Source organism: Opisthorchis viverrini (assembly GCF_000715545.1).
Source record: "Opisthorchis viverrini unplaced genomic scaffold opera_v5_51, whole genome shotgun sequence".
Classification (NCBI taxonomy): Eukaryota; Metazoa; Platyhelminthes; class Trematoda; order Opisthorchiida; family Opisthorchiidae; genus Opisthorchis; species Opisthorchis viverrini.
In genome coordinates, this window is record NW_008751707.1 from 843732 (window position 1) to 867290 (window position 23559).

The window sequence follows — 23559 nt, forward strand, 5'->3', positions numbered from 1 at the left end:
ATGCAAGATTATCCACAACGTCCAGTATTTATCCCTGAATTGTAAGCGCTATGTTCAAAAGCCGCACTTAATGAAGTATGACTTTACACTTTGACAGTGCTAGGCACATGCCGAAAGATGGTGCGATGGTGTTCAGTCTACTTAACAGAGGTTGTGTTTCGCCTTCGTCTTCAGAGATGAGGGCGACGACGTCTGCGTATACCAGATGGACAAGTTCCTCACCAACAAAAATTTGAACCGCGAGGTTTTGAGGACCTTCCAGCGGTCGCCTCATTATTTCATCGATGGCGAGGCCGAACAAGAACAGAGAGAGTGGGCTTCCTTGTCGGACACCACTTTTTGTAGTGAAGCTCTTGTAGAGCTCACCATACACTCACACGCCCATAAGTATGTGAATACAGTGACTGGATTATGCGAACAAAATTTCGGGACTTACCCTGTTGAGAAATTGTGGTTAAGTACTGACTGATCCACGAAGTCGAACGCCCACTTGAAGTCAGGGAATACCAAAATTGTGGGTCGCTGTACATGTGACGTTGCTCGAGCACCTGACGGAGTGTAGAACCGTGGTTAACGCAGCCTCTGCCCGGTCGAAATCTCGCTTGATGCTCACGGGTTAAGGATTCGCATGCCACTGTAAGACGCTGAAGAGTCAGGGACGCCAGAAATCTTGTTATAATGGGAGTGCAACTAACACCTCTGTGGTTGCCACATTCACTACCAGTGCCCTTTTTAAAAATGGGCGCTGTTATCGACTCACCTAAGTATGGCGGAAGCAGAGTGGCATTAACGAGATTGCAGAAAGTTTGGAGACCTCGTGATCCTCACTGCGCCTGTTTGGGGACGCTGCAAGATATGGTTGCTAGTCAATGTCGGTGGCGTTCTTGCGGTGCTAGTTTGTATGCAGAATGCCTGAATGAGCGTCTGGAGGTAGTTTAGCCTTAAGTTCCTTTCCATTCCACTTTTCTTCTTCACCGCAAAGCTTTCAAGTAAATCGCGGTTTTACGATAGTGAAGCATAGCGATGATGTTGATGTAGAGGTGGCGTATACCAGGCTATAGTACAGACTGTGTTGTGTGGTTGCGAGGTACAGCCTCTGCGGGCGGATATTTCGCTTTTTCCGGTTTTAGAATGGTGTCGATGAATTCGTAACTGGGTAATGCGGTAGAAACCTCAGTTTTGGAAAATACAATGGCATCAAGACGATTATCTCCCTCAGAATGGCGCCAAATTCGTCGCGGGCTGTGTAAATTGGTAGAATAATGTGGAAGTTTACCGAGAATGGTTGGTTTGGTCCGTCCTCCGGGATGTTGTCCCCGCAGCCCTCCATGCGCCTGGCTAGAGAAGCTGCAATATGTCAGATTGTTTGATTGCGATTTTGGAGTTTTAGGCGTCAGGATACATGCGCGAGGTCAGTACCAGAACCATTCTTAGTTCTTTTTTACTTTAAGGCTTAACTTATAATTTACTAGACTGGTTATATGAAGGTCAACATTATTATCAACACTTATGTTATTTCTGATGATGGCGATTACGGTTTATGTTTCGTAATTGCGTGCCGATCCACTCCTCTCTTCACCTCTTCAAACAAGAGCGTTTTACAGCCGCTGCGAGCCTGCACGAGAGAAAGAGAGAGGCATAAGTACAGCGAATAGCAACGGTATTTGTCCTTTAACATCCCGCTTCGCTATAGTCATAAATATTTCGAAAACGTTTATCAACGTATTGAGCTCTGCAACAAGACACTATTCAGATTAATGGTCACTACACACGTGCGTCTGGTACCCTGACTGCAAAGGTGACAGTCAGGTTATAAGGCGAATGCCACATGCGGTCGTCTACACAAACGCGTTTGGAGCCACCACAACCTGCGCCTGGATACCGAGGTTGCAGCATATCGAGTTGTCGTATTATGTTCGGTGCTGCCTGACAACAGCACATTAGGGTTCTTAACGACTTTTTGAAGGCCTAGGAAAGATACTTTGAATTCACTGGTTAGATCAGATCCCAAACACGGAAATTATCAAACGAGCCAAGTTCGGTGCCACGTTGCTGTGATCGTTCTGGAATGGCTGCCGAAACAAAGACCTTTTCAGTCATCACAAACGACACAGGAACACCCTCGAAACAGCTGAGATTTTTATACATGTTGGACAGGATCAACAACCAAATAAGTCCTTCTTTCGACCGAAGAGTAACTTGGACGCAAAACGGAAAATAGTCTCCGAACATGTCATGTTACTCTCTACGTCGTACTACTTCGCATACGCAACAACTAACTTGTGCAAGTCAAGGATGTTCGACAGAGTGTGGACACTAGTGTTTTTGGATTATCCTTTGAACATAGTGGCGCGGACAACTGTGATATTCATCAGGCTGCTTCTTTATATCTTCGACGAAGCAGACTACACTGTTTCGAATGCAAAACAAACCAGTAAGGACTGTATTTTTCCTCTCAGGGACTGTTGCTTTGAACTGGTAATCAGTAAAAACGTGGCTTGTTACAACCAAATTTTATGGTCATCATTTGGGACTCCAAACAGTTTCTGTAGTGTTGGTCACTGAAAGCTGGGTCGAGGTGCGCATATACGTTGATTCAGCGCATTTAGATTTGAATGTCGCTATGTACACGGAGCTAGTTTGTCTGATCACGGGAGCTAATTGCTGCTAAGTGAAGGACTGATCGATCGTTTTCAGCACCCACCATCATCATCGTCGAAAGCGTGACATCAATGTTCAACACTGACGCTTCGATGCCGCACAACCGTGATTTATTTGTAAGCCTTGTTGTGAAGAAAATGGTAAAAATTGATGGGGAGGGAACTTATTGCTAGCTTACCACAATCATTTCGAGATGCATATATTAGTGCACAGGTGATTATAGCAAATTACAAGGTGTATGTGCACTAATAGAAGTTTTTAGTATGGTTGCGACACGTATAAAAATAAATACAGTGCGAAATGGGAGCGAGTCCAAAAAAAGGGAACTTGTCGTCTGAGAGAGTCCCTTGGTGAGAGTCCCGACGTCGGGAACGTGTTTTCTCCACAGTTTGGCTGCTACACGTATTCCATAGTTGTCCGTGGACTGGGAGTGTTTGGCTGACTCCTTGCTCCCTGCGCGCTCGCGAGTCTGTGTGTGCTGACTGCGTTCGGTTTCCCTATATGTATGCGCGTACGTGGGCGCGTCAGCACGTGAGTGGTTGGTATGCTCACTAGACGGTGTAGACAATCGATGTCTGATGAGTTACCTTAATGTGACGTGGTTGTGGGCATGAAAAAGAGACAAGTTTCGTGATCCAGTGAGCGACTGTGGGCTCAACAGTCAAGTGTGTGGGTGACTGGGTCGCTACAAATACTCCCCCTCCGACGAAAGAGAAAAATAATTGCGGGAGAAATCCAACAGCATGCTCGAATCGGTGGGGATCACGCGATCCCTATCCTAAGGGGCAAGGTCTTCAGTATTGCCATCTTATGGTGATCGTCTCATTGGACCGGTTATTTATTCTATACTTGTTCTAAGGTTTGGTACGACCGACTAGTGGAGTCTTCATTTAGCTTGCCGAAGTCTGCAGTCTACTTTCTTCTTTTTGGTGTTTTTAGGTCGTCGATTTGATGTCTACTGCGGCCTCAGACTATGCACAATTTATCCTCAAGGTACACTTTGGACCAGTGGCTACGAGCGTTACTAGGCTGATGAGAATAAAGGGTCCTGTTTTGCTTCTAGAAGTCCTCAGGGACTGTCCCACTTTACACTCTCTGCATATCACAAGGTATACTTATTTCTTGCTCGATGAAGCTCTTTACTTCAAGGTGCCTACGTTCGCTTATGAGACACATGGTTGTTCATGTCACGAAAACAAAAACGTTGAAATATGAGCTCAATTACCCTCTCATATATTGTATACCCAGGTATCCTGTTTTTGTAGACCCTATCTTTTCAGATTCCCCTTTTTCTGTCAACTTGTTTTGCACTTCTATGGAAAAATAGCCGAAGAAATCATTTCAAATTTGTTCTTGCTAGGTAGAGCTACAGCGTCTGATATAATTAGATGCTGCCTTATCCGTCATCATTCTAGCTGTATGGCACTTTGTTTGGAATTGTGTAAACTTTTTCAGCCGATGCAGACAAACATAAGTTTGCTGATTCGCTAGCCGCGAGTTTCGACACTCTGGTGAAAACAGGCGTGCTGCGAGTTGTGCCCTTTCTTACTGATACTTCACAGGCAGGGACTGCTAGCCCGAATCACGGCAACGAAACAGTTCAAGAAGATTGGCGCATGACAAAAGATGAGTTTTGCGGTAAGTGGGTGTGATTACGCAACAGCATTAATTTCGCTATTTTTCGCGCGTTCCCCGTTAAGTAGGCCTGTATGAGTTTCAAACTTGGGCTTTGTACGACCTCGTTGGTTGAAGGTATTTAACCGCATTTGTTCTCACAATCTCGGTACTTTTGCAGGGGTTTTCGCATAATGCGTCCGAATGCTTGGTAGAATACGTTTTATGCAGGGTGATACAGGTAGAAGCGTAATGCAATCAACTATGCTGGTCGTCGTGACTGGGATACACACTGGGATACGTTATGCATGAACAGCATGATCGGTCGCGTTTCGATTTGGCTAATAGCTATCATAGTTTCTGGCTGCATTACTCGGCTAGTAGCCTGTTTCGAATCACGATGACTATAAATTAATTGGATTTTCTATTTTGGCTTACGCCATGCGTCTGTTAGAAAACATGACTACTGGGAAGCATTCAACTGGGGGTCTGTGGCTTTCGAGAGGTGGCCGCACGCACAAATGTGATTAAAGCAAACAGTTCTGCGTTAATCTGTGAAGACTGTTAAACAACATGGCACGCGATAACCTCTGTCGCATCCACCTCTTGGCTCCCGTTCAGGAAAATCTCGTGCTGCGTTTGACGAACATGGAGAGCGGCGGCAATCAAAGTAAGGAAGAAAAAACCGAGGGCCTAGAAGGTAGGCTTTATTCATCTAAAAGTTGAACACTGCAAGCTAAAACGAGAAATAGTGATTTATCAATGAACGATTAAGCGCTTTAAGAAAACAGAGGAACCGGGCAAACAAAGCACTTCCGCTAGGATACACACAAGACTTCGTTTTATGGTCGAATAGTGTCAGACCTTTGGTGCACAAGAAATATGGTCGTGTCCGCTGTTGCACAACCAAAGAGTGTTCAGAACAATTCGACATTTCAGTCAGATAAGTCCGGCCTTTTGAACGAATCAGTATTGGGCTGTGATTGCTGATGTTCGGATACTGGAGTTCATTTAAAATCTGCGGAAAGCGCCAGGTGAAGTGAGGAGACTGGTTCTTCCACGTCGTTAGGGTGTCGGACATGTACGTACTCAGGGTAATAATCCGGTGTCTCAAACTCTTCGACAACGGGGTCGTGTTTCGAAGACAATGTATTTCGTTGCATCAAAACTGGTCCTGGCAAAACCAACCACTGCGGCAATGATGTACCGATTTCGGATTTCAGATTATGATGAGGCATTCGCTTATGTGGAGTGGCATCGGTGACGGTACACAACCGACAACGAACCGAATGGAGAGTGTCTTGTATGACAGTTTCCCAATGACTGACTGAAGACGTTTTGATCGTACTGAAAGCTTACTAGCTTTCCACGAAGTCCCATCTAATCGTTCCACCTGACCTTTCCCTCTTTGGTTGTATGGAGTGGTCCGACCGGTGGCAACGCCTTTTTCATGAAGAAATTGCCTAATATCATCCGAACTGAGTGATGAAGCGCGACCCGAATGCATGAGACTAGACAGACCAAACGTAGTAGAGAATGGCACAGGACATGATATAACGGTAGACGAACTTATACCTGGGCACAGCTAGGCGAACGGGAAACGAGAATGCAACCGCCAGTAGATATTTATTTCGAGTCGTCGAAGGTAGTGCTCCTTTAAAGTCAATGCTTAGACATTCAAGCTTCTGTGGGGCTTTAATGAATGGGCCACCAGGTGTCTTGAAGAAACTTGGTTCTAACTTCGCACACGCATGGTACTGCTTGATGATAAGTCGGATGTCCTGTAGGGAGAATGGAAGATTCTTGGCACGAATGAAATGCATCATACGTGTGGCTACAGGATGGCACTGAATTACATGTAAGCGTCTTAGATGTGTTCACACAGAAACTCCGAGAGAATGTGTCAGTGGATTTGTTTTCCGTACCTGGTCTGTAGGTTACATCAAAAGAAAGAGGTGGCAAGTCCATCCACCATCGTTGAATTTTGTCGTCTTCCCAATAACCCTTATTGCTGTGTTGAATACATGAACGCAACGGACTGCCGATTGGTTACTATTTTGAAATGGGGCCCCAGTACGCAGTACTTTCATTTAAGCACTGCTCCGACAATTGCGCACGCTTCTATTGCAATAGCAGAGTGATGTCTTTCGCTGGCAGACTGTATGTGAGAAGAATGCCGCCATTCTGCCATCCTGATAGAGTGTAGCGGAAATTACAACACCAGATGCATCAGTTTCGGGTATCAGAGGCATTCTGGGATCGACGTTAACCACAACTGCATCCTGTAACTCTTTTTTGAGACTTTCAAATATTTTTATAACAATTAGCGACTGGAAAGGTAGGTGTTTTGAAAAAATATGTGAAATGTGTTTGTAACCTGGAGAACTCGGTTACGATGTAGCAAAATTTTCTTAAGGTCCAGTCCATTTGTTTGAGCTCCAAGTCCATAGCTTGTTAACTGTCCTGCTCTCCGTTAGAGTTGATACCTGGTTAAATGAATAGTTTATTTAATCACCAGTAGCCAGCTTCTTCTGAGCAGAAAATAACATCCGGTCAGAATGAAAGCGTATGTGCATAGTGGTATATTCACCATATTGTACACGAAGTTAAGTGGACGACTGTCCACTTGACGGTTCACCTGGATGGTGTTTACCGTGGGAAATGATAGGTTGCTGTGCTCAACCTTCCTTATCTAATCACCGGTCCGCTTCTAGTTCGCATATCGTAGTATTCTGCTGTCCCTCTTCTATGGCGTAGTCGTTTTGGAGACTCCTACTACTACTATGGACTACTTTACCAGATGGTCCAGTAAGTCCACCTAATTCACAAGCAACGTTTGGATCCATTGACTTAATATTTGAACTTCTAAGTACCTACCCACTCTCTGGGAAGCGTTCTAGATTGCGGGTTCGAGGTAGATCAACGATCAAGGCGCGAACTTACTGACCCGAAGGTCCGTGGTTCGAACCCAACCTTGACATCTCAACTGCTCCTATCTTTGCTTGGACAACGTGGCAGAATCTCAACCCTCGTGCTTTCCCCGGGTGACATGGCAGTTATGCACCGGAGGGGCGTTAGGTCTGGATGATTACTTATTATATTATTTATTGAAGGATGAGTAATGTGTCCACCTAACCAGGTTCAATCACAGCCTCACCTCAGTGGTACCGCATACTTTTTTAGTAGCGTTTTTGACGGAACCATCTTAGGATTGTTATCCAACCGGCATAACTTGATTGAGGGGTCAAATTTAACCACGAAAATCGGGGTTTACCTTAACATAAAGTGAAAAGTTAGATGTATTAACAACGATATGAAGCAATGATCCTTCATTTTCTCGTCTTTTCCTGTATACTCTTACTCTACCCGTCACGAAGAGACTGGACCTTACCGTGGTGTGACGGTTTGCGCACCTCAGCGATCCATTGAGTTATACTGGAGAGTGTCCCGCGACACTCACAGTCTCTCATACCAGGTTGGTCAATGGTTAGAGGTCTGACGAACACAGTCTCCTGGCCCTCCAGGTTGGGGGTTGGAACATGTGGCGACTTGTTCCGTAGAAATGGTAATGCATTTGCATTTCCCGCCAAACACCGCTGTCTTGCGGTTAGGCTTTTGAGCCAAAGGCTATGGTTGAGGACCCTAGTCGTCCTCCTGTCTAGGTGTGGGCGCCCTGGCAGTATCCCAGCCCACGTACAACCTACGGCAATGAAGCATCAGTGTTGAACACTGATGTCATGCTGTCGATGATGATGATGATGACTCCTATTCTGTTCAGTTTAAAAATTTACTGGCGTTATTTATTATTCAGGCGTGCTTGTATGGAGATTGTGACCGGGCGCCCGTGTTTTCGTGTTGAATGTTCCGGTATTCCAATGAAACTTTCGATTTTCTGAGCTCGGTTCAAGCATGTGGTCTATTGCCTTAAGTATATGTTCCTTTTTTTCAAACTTCCTTTACCTTTTCTGTATGTTTCGATAAGAAAATTCATAAACCCTTCATACGCATTGACTCAGCCTATGTGTGTGTAAACTAATGGCTTGGTTAAGTTGGGCTGAGTTTGCAATCAGATTTAATTAGAAAGGCTGAGAAATGCACTTTCGAGTGCTAGATAATGATTCTAATTGATACATTCGCCCGGATTGCGAAACCTCCCCTATTATCCTAATTCAAAGTGAAACTAACAACAGAACAAGATATCCACAGAGTTTATCGCACGCCATTTTTCGTTATTTTCAATGGTATTCCGCGCCACAAGAAGTGCATGCGTCGTTGCTTACGGGATTGTTTTCTTGTATGGTTTGCGTATTCGCTTCAGCTAACAGGATAAGGTTGTTGTTACGAGTTGGTTGTAATTGTAGATTTCTCCAATGAATCACATCTTCGTGAGGATAGAGTTTACTGTCGCCAAACATGACCATACTTACCCTAGCTATTCATCTTCCTAGAGTCCCTGCATAAATTCGTGTCAACTGGGTCCAAACGGTGGATAGGCAGTGAAGATACCGACGAGCCCGAAGAGAAGCGAGCTAGAGACAAGAATACACCAAATGTAAGCCATGTGAACTGTCTGCTGTACTCTTTTGGCACTGACCGTAATTTGCCTCCAACTTCCGTTCCATCAAAATATTTTACAAATCTCCCTCTTCAGCCACTAATCTCTGTGTAAGGCATTTTTTGAAAAATATACATCGAATTGGACACGCAGTTCAGGAACTTGCTCAGCTTTCTGTCTTCGTTTCGAATTTGCTGTCATGCAGCCTTTTATCCAGAATGCAAGATTATAATTATGTTCTTCGCAAAGCTTTTCCAATGGTCAGTTTTAGCTTTCAGTTGCTTAGCTGTTAGCTGTGGACTGAGGGTAACTTGCTTTTGGGGCGATGTCCTAATCAATTCATTGGCATTGGGGTGTTTCGATGATATTTGGTGCGGGCGCGTGATTGGATATGGTACCGGGCCGTACCCACCATTAGTTTTTCGCCTTTTGGGCTCTCCATCCAGCAGGTGGCGACTGACAATTCGACTGATCGAGTTGTGTTGTTAGGTTATGGATTGTCTTAGGGTTATTTTTGCTCGAAACCCGACTGAGGTAGGTGGTCCTCTGATATGCGAACCGCATGACTTGATCAACAGAACCCATCGAGTACGGGTATCCCGTCTGTCGCGAGAGGGTTTCATTTTCCAGCTATCATCTTACCATAACCGAACTCGATGTTGTCGATAGAGCCAAACAGTTCTTCAGAGACGCCGACTATTAACTACAGAGCTTTTTTTGTGTATATTATGTACGGCGGGGCCGCGTTTATTGTGTCGAAAGTGGTACGGATCACTCGGTCCTTGGGGTATTTGATGTCATGTTCTAATTAAGGCCATCAGCCGACTTAACTTTGTTGAAAGAATTAGAGGGACCCCAGCTGCATGCGCAGCTTTCCTTCTTTTAAAGAACATTGAATTAAGAAACGCAGGTAAGGCACTTTTGCTCTTAGGAATTTTCGCAAACAGAATCCTTTTTACACCCAATAGCCCATCAGAGTAAATAATTTAGGGTCACTTCAGCCTCGTTGGTAAATTATCCCTCACTGGTGTGTAACTTCTCCAGTTTGCGATTTTTGATTAAGCAACAACTGGCAACACTCCTTCATGTGTGACAATAACAACTCACAATGTCAGATCATAACCCCCTTATTCCATCGAATCAAGGTTGATCAAGTAATACCTACCAATCATTTAGTCAAGGCCAGTTTTTTTTTCACTGGTCGCGCGAATCGCGGCATTTGTTGCATCGACCCTGTATAATACTCAAACGGAAGCATGCCAGAGCTATACTCTTTAGTTGTTTACTTAGTAGTTGAATCGAAGTTGATGGGGATGCTGGGTCGATCTCACTGAGGGTGTTTCACTACAAGGTCATGCTTAGTTATGTTTATTTCATTGCTGTACCAATTTGATTTTTGCCTATTTCTCTTAACGTTATAGAGCTTTCATATTGAACTATTCACCCATGCATTGTCGGCTGTTTGTATGGCAGTTGGTATTTACCCACTCCTGGTGGTGATGATAGAAAAAGCTTGTTTTTCGCCTAGGTTTATGGAACCCATCTAGAGACCGATGAGTGGGTAATGGTTTGCCTCTATCACTGGATGAAATATCACACTGCTGACTAGTTCAGCTTAACGTGAATTCTAATTTCATCAAGTTCATTGTGTATGTCAACCTATCACTTTACTGGATCTGCAGTCTTACAATGATAGCTATTGTTCATAATTTTGATTTTTGAAATCATGTTTCGACTGTTTTGCTGGGAGCTCTTGTAACTTATCTCGGAAGGGTATCATATGTGTACTGGATAGTAGTTTATTCTATTTCTCCCATTTCATTTTCATGACACCGTCATATCGATTCCATTTTTCTTCACGTACAGCCTGCGTGGAAGCTAGCGATCGCCCCCAATATTGCTGTCCTGGAGGCCATGTGGCGCGATAGACTCATTTTTCATTTGGCCGAAGAACGTCTGGGGGAAGTGAGTCCTGTAGAAGCAGGCTGTTTTCTTGGTTTCTAATCTGCTTGGAACTGGTTTTGAGTTCAGGCTAAGCGTTATTTTGCATCCCCTCAAACTTTATGCATTTTAGACGTGTGCCGATCTTTTGTCACGTTTGTTATGCATGGCCACGGCAGCACGCAGAAACACAGAAATTACGTCGCATGAATCGGGGGCTGTTTCTCGGAATGAGGTGAGTATCGCCTTTTGTAGCGACCCGGATAGCATATGTGTCGGTTTTCGCGGTCAGTCGGTGAGACTGCCCAAACAGTCTGCAATTGCTTTTGCTCCATTGGGTACTGTTCGATAGATATGAGCTCAGAAGTCTAAGTAACTACTTCCCTTTTTAACTTGCAAGTACCCGGAACTAGTGATAGTTGTCTTTGGCGCTAAAATTCAGGTTCTCGACGGAACATTTATAAGCCCATGCTATACACGTTCCCTTGTTGGCGAACCCATAATCTTCCTCCCATTTCCTACAATAAGTTCATGGCATCTTAGATCTCGGGTGTAGCACCTTGCTGCGAATGAACTGTCGAGTGATAATCCCTTGGTCTCGATCACTTGACCTGACCAGGGCCATTGGGTTCTATCATTTCTGAGCTCATTATCATGGTGATAGTTGGCCTAATTAAAGGTTGTGAAGAGTAAGCCGGTCATCAAGTTATTAAGGTTCTGAGAGCTGATGAGTTCGCAGTTTCGTTCAGGTCCTTACGGTTGCAATAGGATAGAGCGGAGTTTGGTATATTACGGTGGGCAGAACAGCAGGTACCTTGAATGTTCCTGGATTGGTTGTTGGTTCAATTATTTGGTCACGGTGTATGATTTTTATCAAACCCTATGCATGGACCGTGACTGGCCGGAAGGCGATGTGGCTGCTCATATACTGGTCATTTAGTGGCCAGGTTGAAACAAGACGTCCAGTCCATCTTACCTTTCTGCTTTTCTCTTGTGCACAGCTGTTGCGGATTTTGCCAGGGGAACCTGAGTCTTTTGATTCGAACCTGACGTTGCTCACAGAGGATGAGGTATGATCTGATGCTTTTTCTCGGTACCTCGGAATTTATTAGTTTTGTTCTCAGCATTGGGCTTGACAGTTGTTCTCCAGCTCACTCCGACTACGTGGTGGGTTAGAATTAATCAGTCTCTCTAGTGCCTCGAATTACAGACACTTATCTATGTACTTTAGTGGCAAGGGCTTGTACGTTTCGATCTTATGTTGATTCTAGTGGCGTAGGCTTAAGTCTGGAGAGCTGTGCTTGAGTGTTCCAATGGTGAAGAACAAATCTTGTTATTTTGCGGATATACATAGGAGGAGAAGAGTCATCTCCGTTAGATTAGTGCGATTGGCGTGCCTCGACGGAAGTAGCACAGTGATGCATTTTCTTTTATTGCTTCTACCGGATTCCGTTTGCTGGTCGTCCATAGGCGGTGATGTATCCGTGTTGAATACGGATGCTATTGCTGTCAATGCTGATGATAATGGCCGTTCATAGTTTGTTGGTATATTGTTGCTGTTACTCAGTTGATTCCGAGCCTTACTTGAGACAGCGTCACTTATTTTTATAAATCCAACTTCGTCCACCTCTGACAGCATTGTCTTATTTACAGGTCGAATTCCTCGTTCAAGAACCAGGCATTGGTGGCTATATGTACAAATGCCGTATCCTTTGCTTATTCTTTGACTTTCTTTTGCATTTAAATTATGTTGCATTACTTTTTGTTGTTTTCACTCCCCCAGTCTTTGTCTTGTAGACTACGAGTGGCAGTTCGCACCTCGTGACGTTTTTTGCAAACATATTCAGTACTGAATACGTGCTCTTATGAATTTATCGAGTTTCTTAACCATCTACCGCCCATGAAATCTTAGCTTACAAGAGTGTGGTCAGGCATATGCTTACGAAACACGCAGAACATGTTGTACACGTCTTGTAAGTTGCTTTTTCTAACAATGTGTACGTTTCCATAGGTGGCTGGATTGTTTGCACCCCAGCTACTTTATTTCCGTAACTTCTAGTAGTGATTGAATTTGGTTTACGAGTGTTTCTGGGATTCAGATTCTTCTTGATGCTTGAATCCCAGGCTGCATTCCGTCGTAATCGAGTAATGTCATTAGAATGACAGAATGACATACGTTCAATTACGGTTGTTCTAAAGTATTCTCGTAAACTGTTGTAACAGTTTAATTGTTAGGCCTTTTTTTAAGTGAAACCTATGAGATACCATTCACTCACCTTGTGTTATTCGTTGATATAAGGAACTGTTACATTTGACCAGAGGTCTAGTTTTACTATTTGACTAATCTCGCGGTATTTGATGAGGTACAGAGTGTTTTGAACACCATCTTACTTCGTCACAGGTTTCAACATAATGGGCTACGAATTTTTCGCCTTCTCCTCACTGGTCCGCTAAATCATGAAGAGGTAAGTTTCGTCTCTTTACTGAACATCATCAAACGTCTTACTCATAATTGTGCCTAACTAATCCGGTAGCCCGTTTCTAGTTGGTCCGTTAGTCAGCTTACTCACCGTCTGCTCTGACTGCCTCAATTTCTTGGGTTGGATGAAGGAGCGTACTGCACTGTATGCCCTTTACTTATCATGCGGGCGATTCTGGGTGCGTTATGTTGCTTTCATTACTTATTGGTGCGATTTAGTCCTATCGCGCGATTTTTTCCATTACCATTTTACATCATTCTCGAGCTATAGTTGCACCGTTCAAACTTTTGACAACAAAATATCAGATGAAATTTTTCCGTAGGACACTTATGGCCATGTCTGAGGCAGTTGCTCGATATCATGTCTTCGGGTTAACTCTTTCTCGTGGTTGGTTTGACAAGCTGTGTTAGACGTCATAAGATAGAACACTTTGACGTAACATTTTTCTTTTTTTGTGTGCAGCTTCACAAATCAGTTGAAATTCGTACCACTGATTCAGGCAAAGAGGTTTGTGCACGGGACGGTCCAGATAAAGACATGAGTGTGTTGTGTGCTACATAATTACGATAAGCTCCTCTGCCTTGTCACGCTCTTTTGGAGCTTTTCCCGCAGTATCAGTTGTGAAGTTAATGAATAAATCAGCTGCACAACTTATTTTGACCCCTTGTATTTAACTTTTAGCTTCAGGTTCTACACGCTTTAATTCTAACAAGCTGTGTATGCGTTTACAAAGTCACGCTTGGACGATGGGCCAAGATAGAAAAAAAGACAAAACTGGGGATACCCAACCGATGAATACGCGTGATCGTAAATGTATTTAGGGAAGATTGTGAAAGTTAGGGGGAAAATCGAAGGATGACGTTGGTTTCCTCAGCTAGTTTCTGCCTAGCCTATCAGGGTCTATCTGAGCTCTGCAAAAGCTTCCCTACAAAAGTGGTGTCCGACAAGGAAGCCCACTCTCTCTGTTCTTGTTCGGCCTCGCCATCGATGAAATAATGAGGCGACCGCTGGAAGGTCCTCAAAACCTCGCGGTTCAAATTTTTGTTGGTGAGGAACTTGTCCATCTGGTATACGCAGACGTCGTCGCCCTCATCTCTGAAGACGAAGGCGAAACACAACCTCTGTTAAGTAGACTGAACACCATCGCACCATCTTTCGGCATGTGCCTAGCACTGTCAAAGTGTAAAGTCATACTTCATTAAGTGCGGCTTTTGAACATAGCGCTTACAATTCAGGGATAAATACTGGACGTTGTGGATAATCTTGCATACCTCGGCAGTCGTATTAGCTCTTATGGAAGTGTCAGTGCACGAATCTCAAGGGTCCAAATAACGTTTGCTAATTTGCATCACTTGTGGCATCAGAAAGGCATGTCACGAGGTCTTGACAGTCGCCGCTACTGGGCTGCAGTAAGGGCTATTATTGCATAGTTGCGAAAATGACTACTGTGGACAGATGATGTGAGGCGTCCTCAGGATTTCGATCAGAAGTGTTTCGGGTGTCGGATGGCTTCAACGAATTCCTGACGAGGTAATTGAAGAACGGGTATTTGGTTTATAGCAGACATAATATCCAGTACCGTCGACTGCGGTGGGTCGGCTATGTGCTGCACATCTCGAAAGATCATCTACCGAAACCCGTGTTCTCCGTTCTTTCTTCAGAATAGCGCAAGCTGCGAGTGAGACGTCGTGTTATTTAGAAGAAGGATATGAAATAACGAAGGGTGTTGTTGATACGGTCCAGAATGGAATCCCTTTGGCCCTACCTGCACTCGGTTAAGCATACTGCAAGAAATGGCGGCTGATTGATTTCGGGTGCGCTCGTTCTGCAAGTTTATTTTCAGGTTGTCTTCTTGCCCAGCAGATTTTTTTCTCTTTTTCACTTTAAATGTAAGTAGATAAACTTTTAGGTTTTACGGCGGCATCAATGTCAACAATAATGTTGCGGTCTCTTATGATGATATTGATGGAGAAGTCGAAGTTCAAGTCAAAATTTCGGAACGGAAACAATTTGTTGTTGTTAGTCCCTCTTAACGACATCATTTTGCATCCTGTTCAGTGACTTTGGAAAATGGGCAGCTAGCTTTAAGGAAATTTGTCTTGAACTTGTCTATCAACAGTTTTTTCTCGTTTCGAGGTGGTCCACAGTCAGCTTTAGCCGACATCTATTTTAATAATATTTATAGCTCGAGCGGCGGGTACTGCTTCCACAAAAGGACTTTCGCCGAACACTACCCCGAATGATTGCTGCAGGTTTCATATATACTACGGTGAGTTTTTGCCGAAATATATACTTCAGCTTGCCTAGTGTACCTCGTTGTCGTGTTCCGCTTGTCTGCCAAAGAATGACGAACATTGATCGTATTTCACAACATAATCTCCTCTTATGAATAACCATTGCTGAATAATGTGATTCACCAGTGTAGAGCCACTGTAATATGCTGACAATTTACCGGAGGTCATCCGAAGCCACCACTTAAACCGGCTCTAGTTCGGGAGCGCTATCGCTGTTTATGCTTCCCACTTGTGGTATGCCAGGTATGCGCCGGAAGAACTTCACAGTCTAGTAATTTTCTGCGACAGTTGGGCAACACCGCTGGAGTTACATGTGCCTGCAGCGATTTTCCCGCAGTGACTCATCTGAGGTTCTTGTTTTGGCTTACTAAGACGGTTTTTTTACTGCAACTTCTTTCATGTTCACTTTGTGTTTCCCATTTATCTGAGTATTTAATACCCAATCACAGGTTGATTGCAGTGTCCGTTTTCCTCGTTCCTTTATAGGAACTCTCCAGATCCAAGGAGTATACATCAGAAACTATTGTTTGTCTTTATTCGGTCAACCTCTCCCAGGTGGCCACCTTGCTTATAGAACTGGCTCAGCACGCAGCGTTACGGGTTGCTCTACGGGCAGAACACGAATTCGAACAAAAAACGTATGTCCCTTTTATCCATACCTTTATCTACTTCTGAGGGGTTGTGTGATTTACACCTTGTTAAGAAACCATAAAATCACCCATGATATTAACCATAACGCCGTCAGTAATTGGTGGAGTGAAACTATTTCCTTATGGCAGATGACGAGTGCCATCAGGAAACAAAAACAGAATTGGGGAACACATCCTTCAAATGAACCAATGTGCTTTTATTACTAACGTTGCACCCGCGAATTTTAGTCTGAGATGACATCAACTGGATTTCAGTCTTAGTCTACTTTTCACTTTGCTGAATTCCATGTGTCCAAAAAAGACGCGCGGGGGAAATTTTCAGGCGTTGATCTCATCAAGCTTCTATCAGTAAAACCACCTTTCATGGTGTCTACTCATGAGTAGGTAAAATTTTAAGACGTTGAGTAAATACAACGAATCATCGGTCGCCAGTCCCCTGAGCATCCCGCCTTATTAGGTCGTTCTGTGTCCGACACGGCCCACTGTATTCGTTACCAATCTGATCACTGTCACAGGTTCCATTCATGTCGTTCGTCGATGTTTGTTTTTCTCCCGGCACTTAAGGCGCCTGATCGAACAGCGTTATCGGATAGAAACCCTGATCAAAAAACATCAACAAAAACTATCCCAGTTAACTGAACAGACCGGAAGTTCCAGTAGCCAGGATGAAGTGAATAATGCTCTTTTGAGCCAACAAAAAGAGAGCTTGGACTCGCTGGCCTCTAGCGTTACACCTTCAGAACAGCAGAAGTTGGATTCACTTACTGCAAGATTAGCTAAGTGAGTTTGTGAACTCATACGTTTGTATTACATGGTCACAATGAACGAAAAACGGGATTCCTATATTTCCCACTAACAATATCGTATTATCCATACTACTCACCATACTGCCTTCATTTCTGACGTTTCATTTGATATCCATTTAGATTTCCGTCAACTAATCGTCCTTCAAGTTTTTGGGTGTTATTCTTTTGCTAAATGAAACACCTATCCTTTTGATTGAGTCACTCGTTACGTCATGTAAATGCTGAATCACATGTTTATGATATTTATTAACCGAATACGCAGTCTGTCTTAGAGTTCAGTTGGGCAGATAAGGTAGACCTGCCTGATGAGCCCGCGAAAGACCGAAATCAGTTGTGGGCTATTGGGGATTTCCTACTAACCCTGTACGTAGGAAGCATTCTTATTTTCTATTGAGGAAAATGTCGGTAGCTCAGGTAGCGTAGATGGTGATCGTTGGCTTGTTCGCTGAGCTGGGCAATTTGATTGCAAACGTTTCATCTCCAATCGAGATGACATCATCAGTGCGTTATTGTGGAGCGTAGTGGTGCGTAGCGGTGGGTTGGGGGTTGTGCATTACAATCAAGGATGTCTACGTCATCCGTAGCTGTCCAGGATTCGAAGGATTCGATGATTATGTTGCTTCCATCAAATTGATTCTGTTCGAAGGTCCTTCTAGGCCATATTCCAATCCAGAATGCACTTCTAAGTTAAGCGGCGAACGTGTTTCCTTTTTGTGCTCTGTATATAATTTATTCTGTCACGAGACTGCTCCATAATGCAGAGAATCGTGACGCTTTTCACTTTTCTGAAGCTTTAGGATCTTGAACGTTTCTCAAACCTTCTGGTGTGTCGTTGCAGACTCTGATTCACTTTTTTTGTCATATTTTTTTTATGGATTTAACGAAGCGAGTCTAGATAGGAAGGGTTACAAACTGTGTATTTGATGTTCAGCTAGAAAATACCCACTAACTGCATGCAGAATAACTGCTATCATACAACCGGGTGGAAATCAATATCGTCGTTATTGCTTGTGGTACTGGAATAGATTGTTTTTGTAGCTGCTTAGCAGGAGAGGGATCGCAATGGACCTGAACAGAGCGTTTTTTGTTTGATCTGAAAGCGTTTGTGTGAATGATTTCAAAAGTTGTCCAAAGCAAAAAAAAAAACATTTAATTTTTGCCCTAGGAGAGTCCGATTTTTTTATTGTTTGGTTGAAATAGCTACACAAATCTACTCTTGATGTGGGTCGGTCTTTCGGTTTCCAAAACAGACCGTAGACAGTTGAATCATAATTTTTGTGGAGATTTCGTTATGTAAGTGAAGCCGACCTATGCTGAAAAGCCGAGAAGCTCCGACGAAAGCTCCACGAAAATTCCCAAATCTCCTTTCACTACCAACAGAGTCATAAGTAAAGCTTGGGATAGTCTGTTTTAGATGTGTAGTTGGTAAGAGCATCTTTCACGATCTTTGGCTTTGTGGTCACAGCCGACTTTAAAACACCCATGTGGGTTCCGATCTTGTATCGTCGGAACGATACACCATGGTCTTATCCACCCAGCCATTCGGACCAAGGAACACCTCTTCAATAATGCAGAATGAAACGAACATGTTATTTGCTTAAATTTATTTCTTCTCATCCTCCTCATCATCTCAACCTCATCCATTCATACCGAATGCCTTTGCGCTTTCTGGCATTTTTTTTCAGATTGGTGGTTTGTGAACATGAAGCACACGTAACTTGGTTCGTTGCAGAGCTATATTTACGGTTGCAGTCCGACTGACACAAAAGTACCCATTATATGCTACCTTTTTTTAAAAAAAACTATTTGTTTTGCTTTTATGGTGCCTCGAGTGCAGTGTGTCCAACGTTTCTCATTAAACGGTTTATTCTAATTTCAATTCACTCAATCTTATGCGGCAGTTTCACTTCACGAGGACCGTAATGTGGGGCAGTTGTATTCTTTTCGATCACACTGTCATTGAAAAAGTTGTTCGGGATCAACGCCAACAGTTGGGAACTGTAGCACGAATGTTTAGTCGTTCGGCTTTTCGTAACCGCTTATCGTCTGAAATCCGCCTTATGCAATGTGAAAACGTTATGAAAGCCCCAAAAATTCGACCCATGGTATGAATTTATTCGGTTTCTATAGTTTTGTTGGGATGCCGACTTAACCTCTCGAATAACCAAACCACCAAAGTTAATCGACTCAGGCCACTGACGGTAGGATCTAAAGGACGAAGTGGGATGTTTCGCGTTATTCTGCTGTCTTCGTTCAGTGTTGTTGGCATCCAAGAAGTAAGTGAATAGGTTTGCCATGCTGCCACCAGCTATAAATTGATTGATCAATAGACCAACAACCTTATGTACTGTCCGATCTACTAGCATTCTTCTCAATAACGAATGAGTTCGGTTTTTATGCTTTCTGTATAGAAAAAGTGAGAACAAGGCGAAACAAAGGTGTATTTTCGTGGAAGGTTCTAGAGCACCTGTAAAATCCGAACAGCAGTTCGGGGAGCTGCTGGGTTACATAGTATTGGCACTGAGTTCTCGGACATAGCAGCGGAGTGAACAGTTGAGTAGGATCACCGTAGGCTGTCGGGGTTGTAGTAGGATGAATTTCCACGCGGAGGATGCGTTTCTAGGTTCGCTCGTTAGTCCATCCCCACTGGACTCTGAGGTACCCGGAATAGGTGGAATCAGGTTGCACGCGGATCCGGAGCCTTAACATCATGTCAATTTGGTTGTGCGAAGAGGGGTGAACACGCAATACACTACTCATAAGGTTACTGAAAACTCTCCGACAGCCCACAACCGGTTTCGTCTTTCTTGGGACTCATCAGGTAGGGGAAGTTCTCGGGATTTCGTCAACCTTATGTTTTAATTGAACCCAAATTGCAGGAAATTAGCGACTTACGCTCATTTGCATACCAATTTTGTTTTTCACGGGAGAATCCCCTGCGACCCGTCTGAATCCCTCGTTTATGATATTCTTCAACTGAACATGCTCACCGAATGTCGTACCAACTGAAACATGGAACGGTTTGGTGCAGCACATCCAGTTGCTTAAAAGCATCACAAACGAGAGAGTCAGCTGGATTCCAGGTGAGTCTTCCGTCAAAACCAAATTGGGATGCAAATGAGTGCATTTCGCTAAGAATGATGAACACATTTCACACCCTCTATTTTTCTAACTTATTCCACCGTGACATTTACCCACTGGGCAGATGTGTAAAAAATGCCTAAATGATAGTCTCAGTGGCATCGGCCTCGGTGTTACACATCTGGAGGAACGACCTTCAAAATTCTACCCCGGCTAATGGAACCAATGTATCGTAGCGTTTACAGTTCGCCTCCAGCTTTTTGTGAAAAAGCAGCCGGGTTTCAATATTGTCGGTAAATCTTGATAGCAATAGATAATGGTGCGGAAGGCGAAATAAAAATGAAGTGTGAAATAGTGAACAAAACATTAGTGAAATGTTAAACGGAAGGAGGCGTTTTCCATAGGGACTAAGTATATTGATGATAATGGTTTAATAGTATTCTTTCGGTAGCCTTTGCGAGTTTTATGTACCTAATGGTACTGAATTCATGACCCCATGGAGGGTAGCATCATTTCATCATTTTCTTTTTTTTGAACTTGTTTCTCTCACGGAAATATCCAGGCTTTCAGCGTTTCCCAAAAAAACTAACGGGGACTTTGCGTGAAATACTTTGTTTGCTTCTCACTAATGTGTCGAATTCGACGAACTTTTTTGTGCCGTCTGACGTAATAATCCTTATGAGTGCGTCAATCAGACGAGAACAGGTGTTTCCAGCATGTTATTTTCGCGGGTATGGTTGTCCGGATGAGCACCCCATCCTATGAAAACTTTGTTTGGTTCGCCACTGAAACCCCCCCTGTTGTGCGTTTTTGTGCTACTACACATTGCATTATCGGGTTGCATTGTCCTTTATTAAACTCTACTCTTTAACGGCTGCATTCGTGGGGCGCATAGTCCAAGTCATTTGGGGCCTCATGTGGTTCACCACAGGTTCCTTTGATTTGGATTGGCGGCTTGTCCCTCTAGTGTTCCTCCTTCGTCCGTCTGTATTAGCTAGTTAACTATTTCATACACCCTGTTCATGATTAGCAATATATGTTGATTGGATCGTATCGATCGAGTTCATTTTTTTCGGCCAGGCGTTCTCCGACATCACGATGTTGTGAATAAACGCCAACAGTGACCGGCTTCTCAGACTTTTGGCTATCCACGTTCTTGCTATCACCCACACGAGATTTCACCTCAAACAACACGTCGCCATATGGACATACCCATGTTTATCCGATTATGCTATCGTTCTCCAGCGAGACTTGCGAAATACATCTATTACATGAATGGTAATAAGATGCCATCTGTGGAACAGACCTTTAGCTTCTCTGAACCGAGCTTTAACCCCAGATTCGTGGTTCACACTACGCCGACTGCATCAGTGAGCGCGTTGAAATTGATGTAAACCATCTCAAAGGCCTGAAATTGAGGTTGATATGCCAGCATCAACTGGCCTCCGCACATACAGTTTTCAATCCATTGAGCTAGCTGATAGGAGTGCGACACAACTTCAAGTACCAGTTGCTGATGGGGGTAACTGCACCGGAGACACCTTGGCTTGTTTGATAACAATAACAGCTAGCATATAAAACAGCTATCAGCTGGAATAACGAAGCTCTGTTGCATCTGAACAGGAGGGTCACGAGACAGCACCAAAGGGTGCTCCAAATGACCCGATCAGGCAACTTAGCCTCATCAAGGACGAATGGTAGAGACCGCGGAGTAATTAGGCTGAGGAATTCGTTGGTCGGCAGCAACAAAATGAATTATACGGCTATCTGAAAGCTATCTGCGGACCGAGCATCAAACCGTCTCAAGAGCTTCAGGATGTTGCCACGGGACTGATGCAGAAGTCACTTGCAGAAATATTGGATGTATGGCGCAAGCACTTCAACAGACTGCCGAACCGATTAATGATCATCGACTGGACTGGACTGGATCATCTAATCGTGCCACTGTGCAGGAGAAATGGAAACTGGACTTCACCTTGCAACTACAGTGACATCCTTCCTTCTTGTTTAGGCTTGAGGAACTTGGCAATAACCCAGCCTCATGATTCCTTCTGATGGCTTGGTAGGTATACGCCGTTAAATTGCTTCCGCTGAATAATTGTTCATTATATTACAGAAACATCAGTTTGCTGAGCTGCTCGGGCAAGCTTCTATCACGATTGCTACTCATTCGCATTACGAAGAACAATGTGGATTTCGTGCAGGTCGTAGCACGACAGCCTCATGAAAAGTGCCATGGATATCATTAAAGACGAAGGCTTTCGACTCCATGAACCGAGAAAGATTGTGAAAAGTTCATTTAAAATAAGACTGCCCGCTGAAATTCGTCAAATTCCAGAATGAGATGGAAGGTGCAAACGAAGGGATGATGTCGAATGAATATCGAACGATGTCGAAATCCTCTTTCACGGAAAACGAGGGTGCTTCCTTACCTTAGCTCTCCTCCATCGCGGATGCGGATTTCGCGAACGACGGTGCTGGTTTACAGTTAGATTATCGGCTTGATGGATGTTTGTTCAGGGTTAGACGTTTTGGTGCGAACATTCAGATCCACCACCGCCTGTTCATGTTTCCGGATGATTATATCGTTCTCACATGCGAATGATGAACTGGAGCGTCCAGTTAAGGGATTTTCGAATGGCGCCCGAGCATCAAGGAGAAGCTGACTCTCGTTTTGCATCAACTTGCATCGGCTGAAGTCCCCAACACTTCTGCTTGTCAATATTGGAACAGAGTTTGTCGACTACTGTACAAGCTTCTGTAACCTAAAAATTGCACTGCTTGCTGCACTGACTGTCCACCGTCAGCTGTGATCCTGCGTTGTCATATATAACTATGTAATTAACCCACATTAACACTCTTGATCTCCCGGATTGCTAAGTCTACAACGGTGCTAGAGTTGACTGTGAGGATCGCTATTCGGGCCAAAATGTGTAATGGCTAGTGCTAGCTAACCACGTATGCTTGCCTAGGATGCGTCTCGTGAATGATATAGACCACCAAATACCCCTTTGCGTCCGCTGTATGGCTGAATTGCTCTGTCGAACCCACTTAATTTGGTAGTTCTGGGTTGAATATGCAAATACCTACGGAACTGCTCACTTTACTCGTCCTGCAGTCTTATACTCTCCGGATTTACATAGGAGAATCGCGCATGTGGTTTTGCTTTTTGTACGCGTGTGTTCGCCTGCTTCGTCCGATGGGACAAGCCTATCCGGAAACTGATGCTAACCCGCCCTATGTTTTCCTGGATCACAAAATTTAGTGGAATGCATTTCAGTGAAACACCGAACTGTATGATCAGTTCTGTCACAGTCTTCTAGTATGTGCTTTGAATCGTCTAAGCAACGTAGGCGTGCTACAGCAACAGCTGACACTTGCATTTTTGGCTACATCGTCCCACAAAGTTTTGCATAGTCCCTCGTTACGAAGACTCATTGCAATATTTTAGCCAGAGCCAGTCATGTCGAAGGATTT

At 43.9% G+C, this 23559-nt stretch overlaps 2 protein-coding genes across 2 annotated transcripts in view; one reads left to right on the forward strand and one right to left on the reverse strand.

The window, feature by feature from the left end:
• Nucleotides 1–3600: 3600 nt before the first annotated feature.
• On the forward strand, nt 3601–22425 carry T265_13274 (hypothetical protein; the record flags this gene model as incomplete). The annotated part of the gene is made up of 16 exons (XM_009168071.1): nt 3601–3770; nt 3811–3909; nt 3942–4078; nt 4117–4299; nt 8724–8827; nt 10697–10795; nt 10905–11006; nt 11773–11841; nt 12425–12476; nt 12684–12744; nt 13173–13236; nt 15437–15520; nt 16032–16183; nt 16760–16975; nt 21935–22028; nt 22294–22425. The coding sequence occupies 16 exons, from the start codon at nt 3613–3615 to the stop codon at nt 22423–22425; spliced, it is 1806 nt and encodes a 601-aa protein (XP_009166335.1).
• Nucleotides 14145–23559, reverse strand: part of T265_03523 (hypothetical protein) — a gene marked incomplete at both ends in the record, with an annotated part of 54114 nt that continues 44699 nt past the window's right edge. The window contains one exon of the mRNA XM_009168035.1: nt 14145–14346. Within this exon, the coding sequence (XP_009166299.1) occupies nt 14145–14346 (202 nt within the window). The remainder of the gene's footprint in view (nt 14347–23559) is intronic.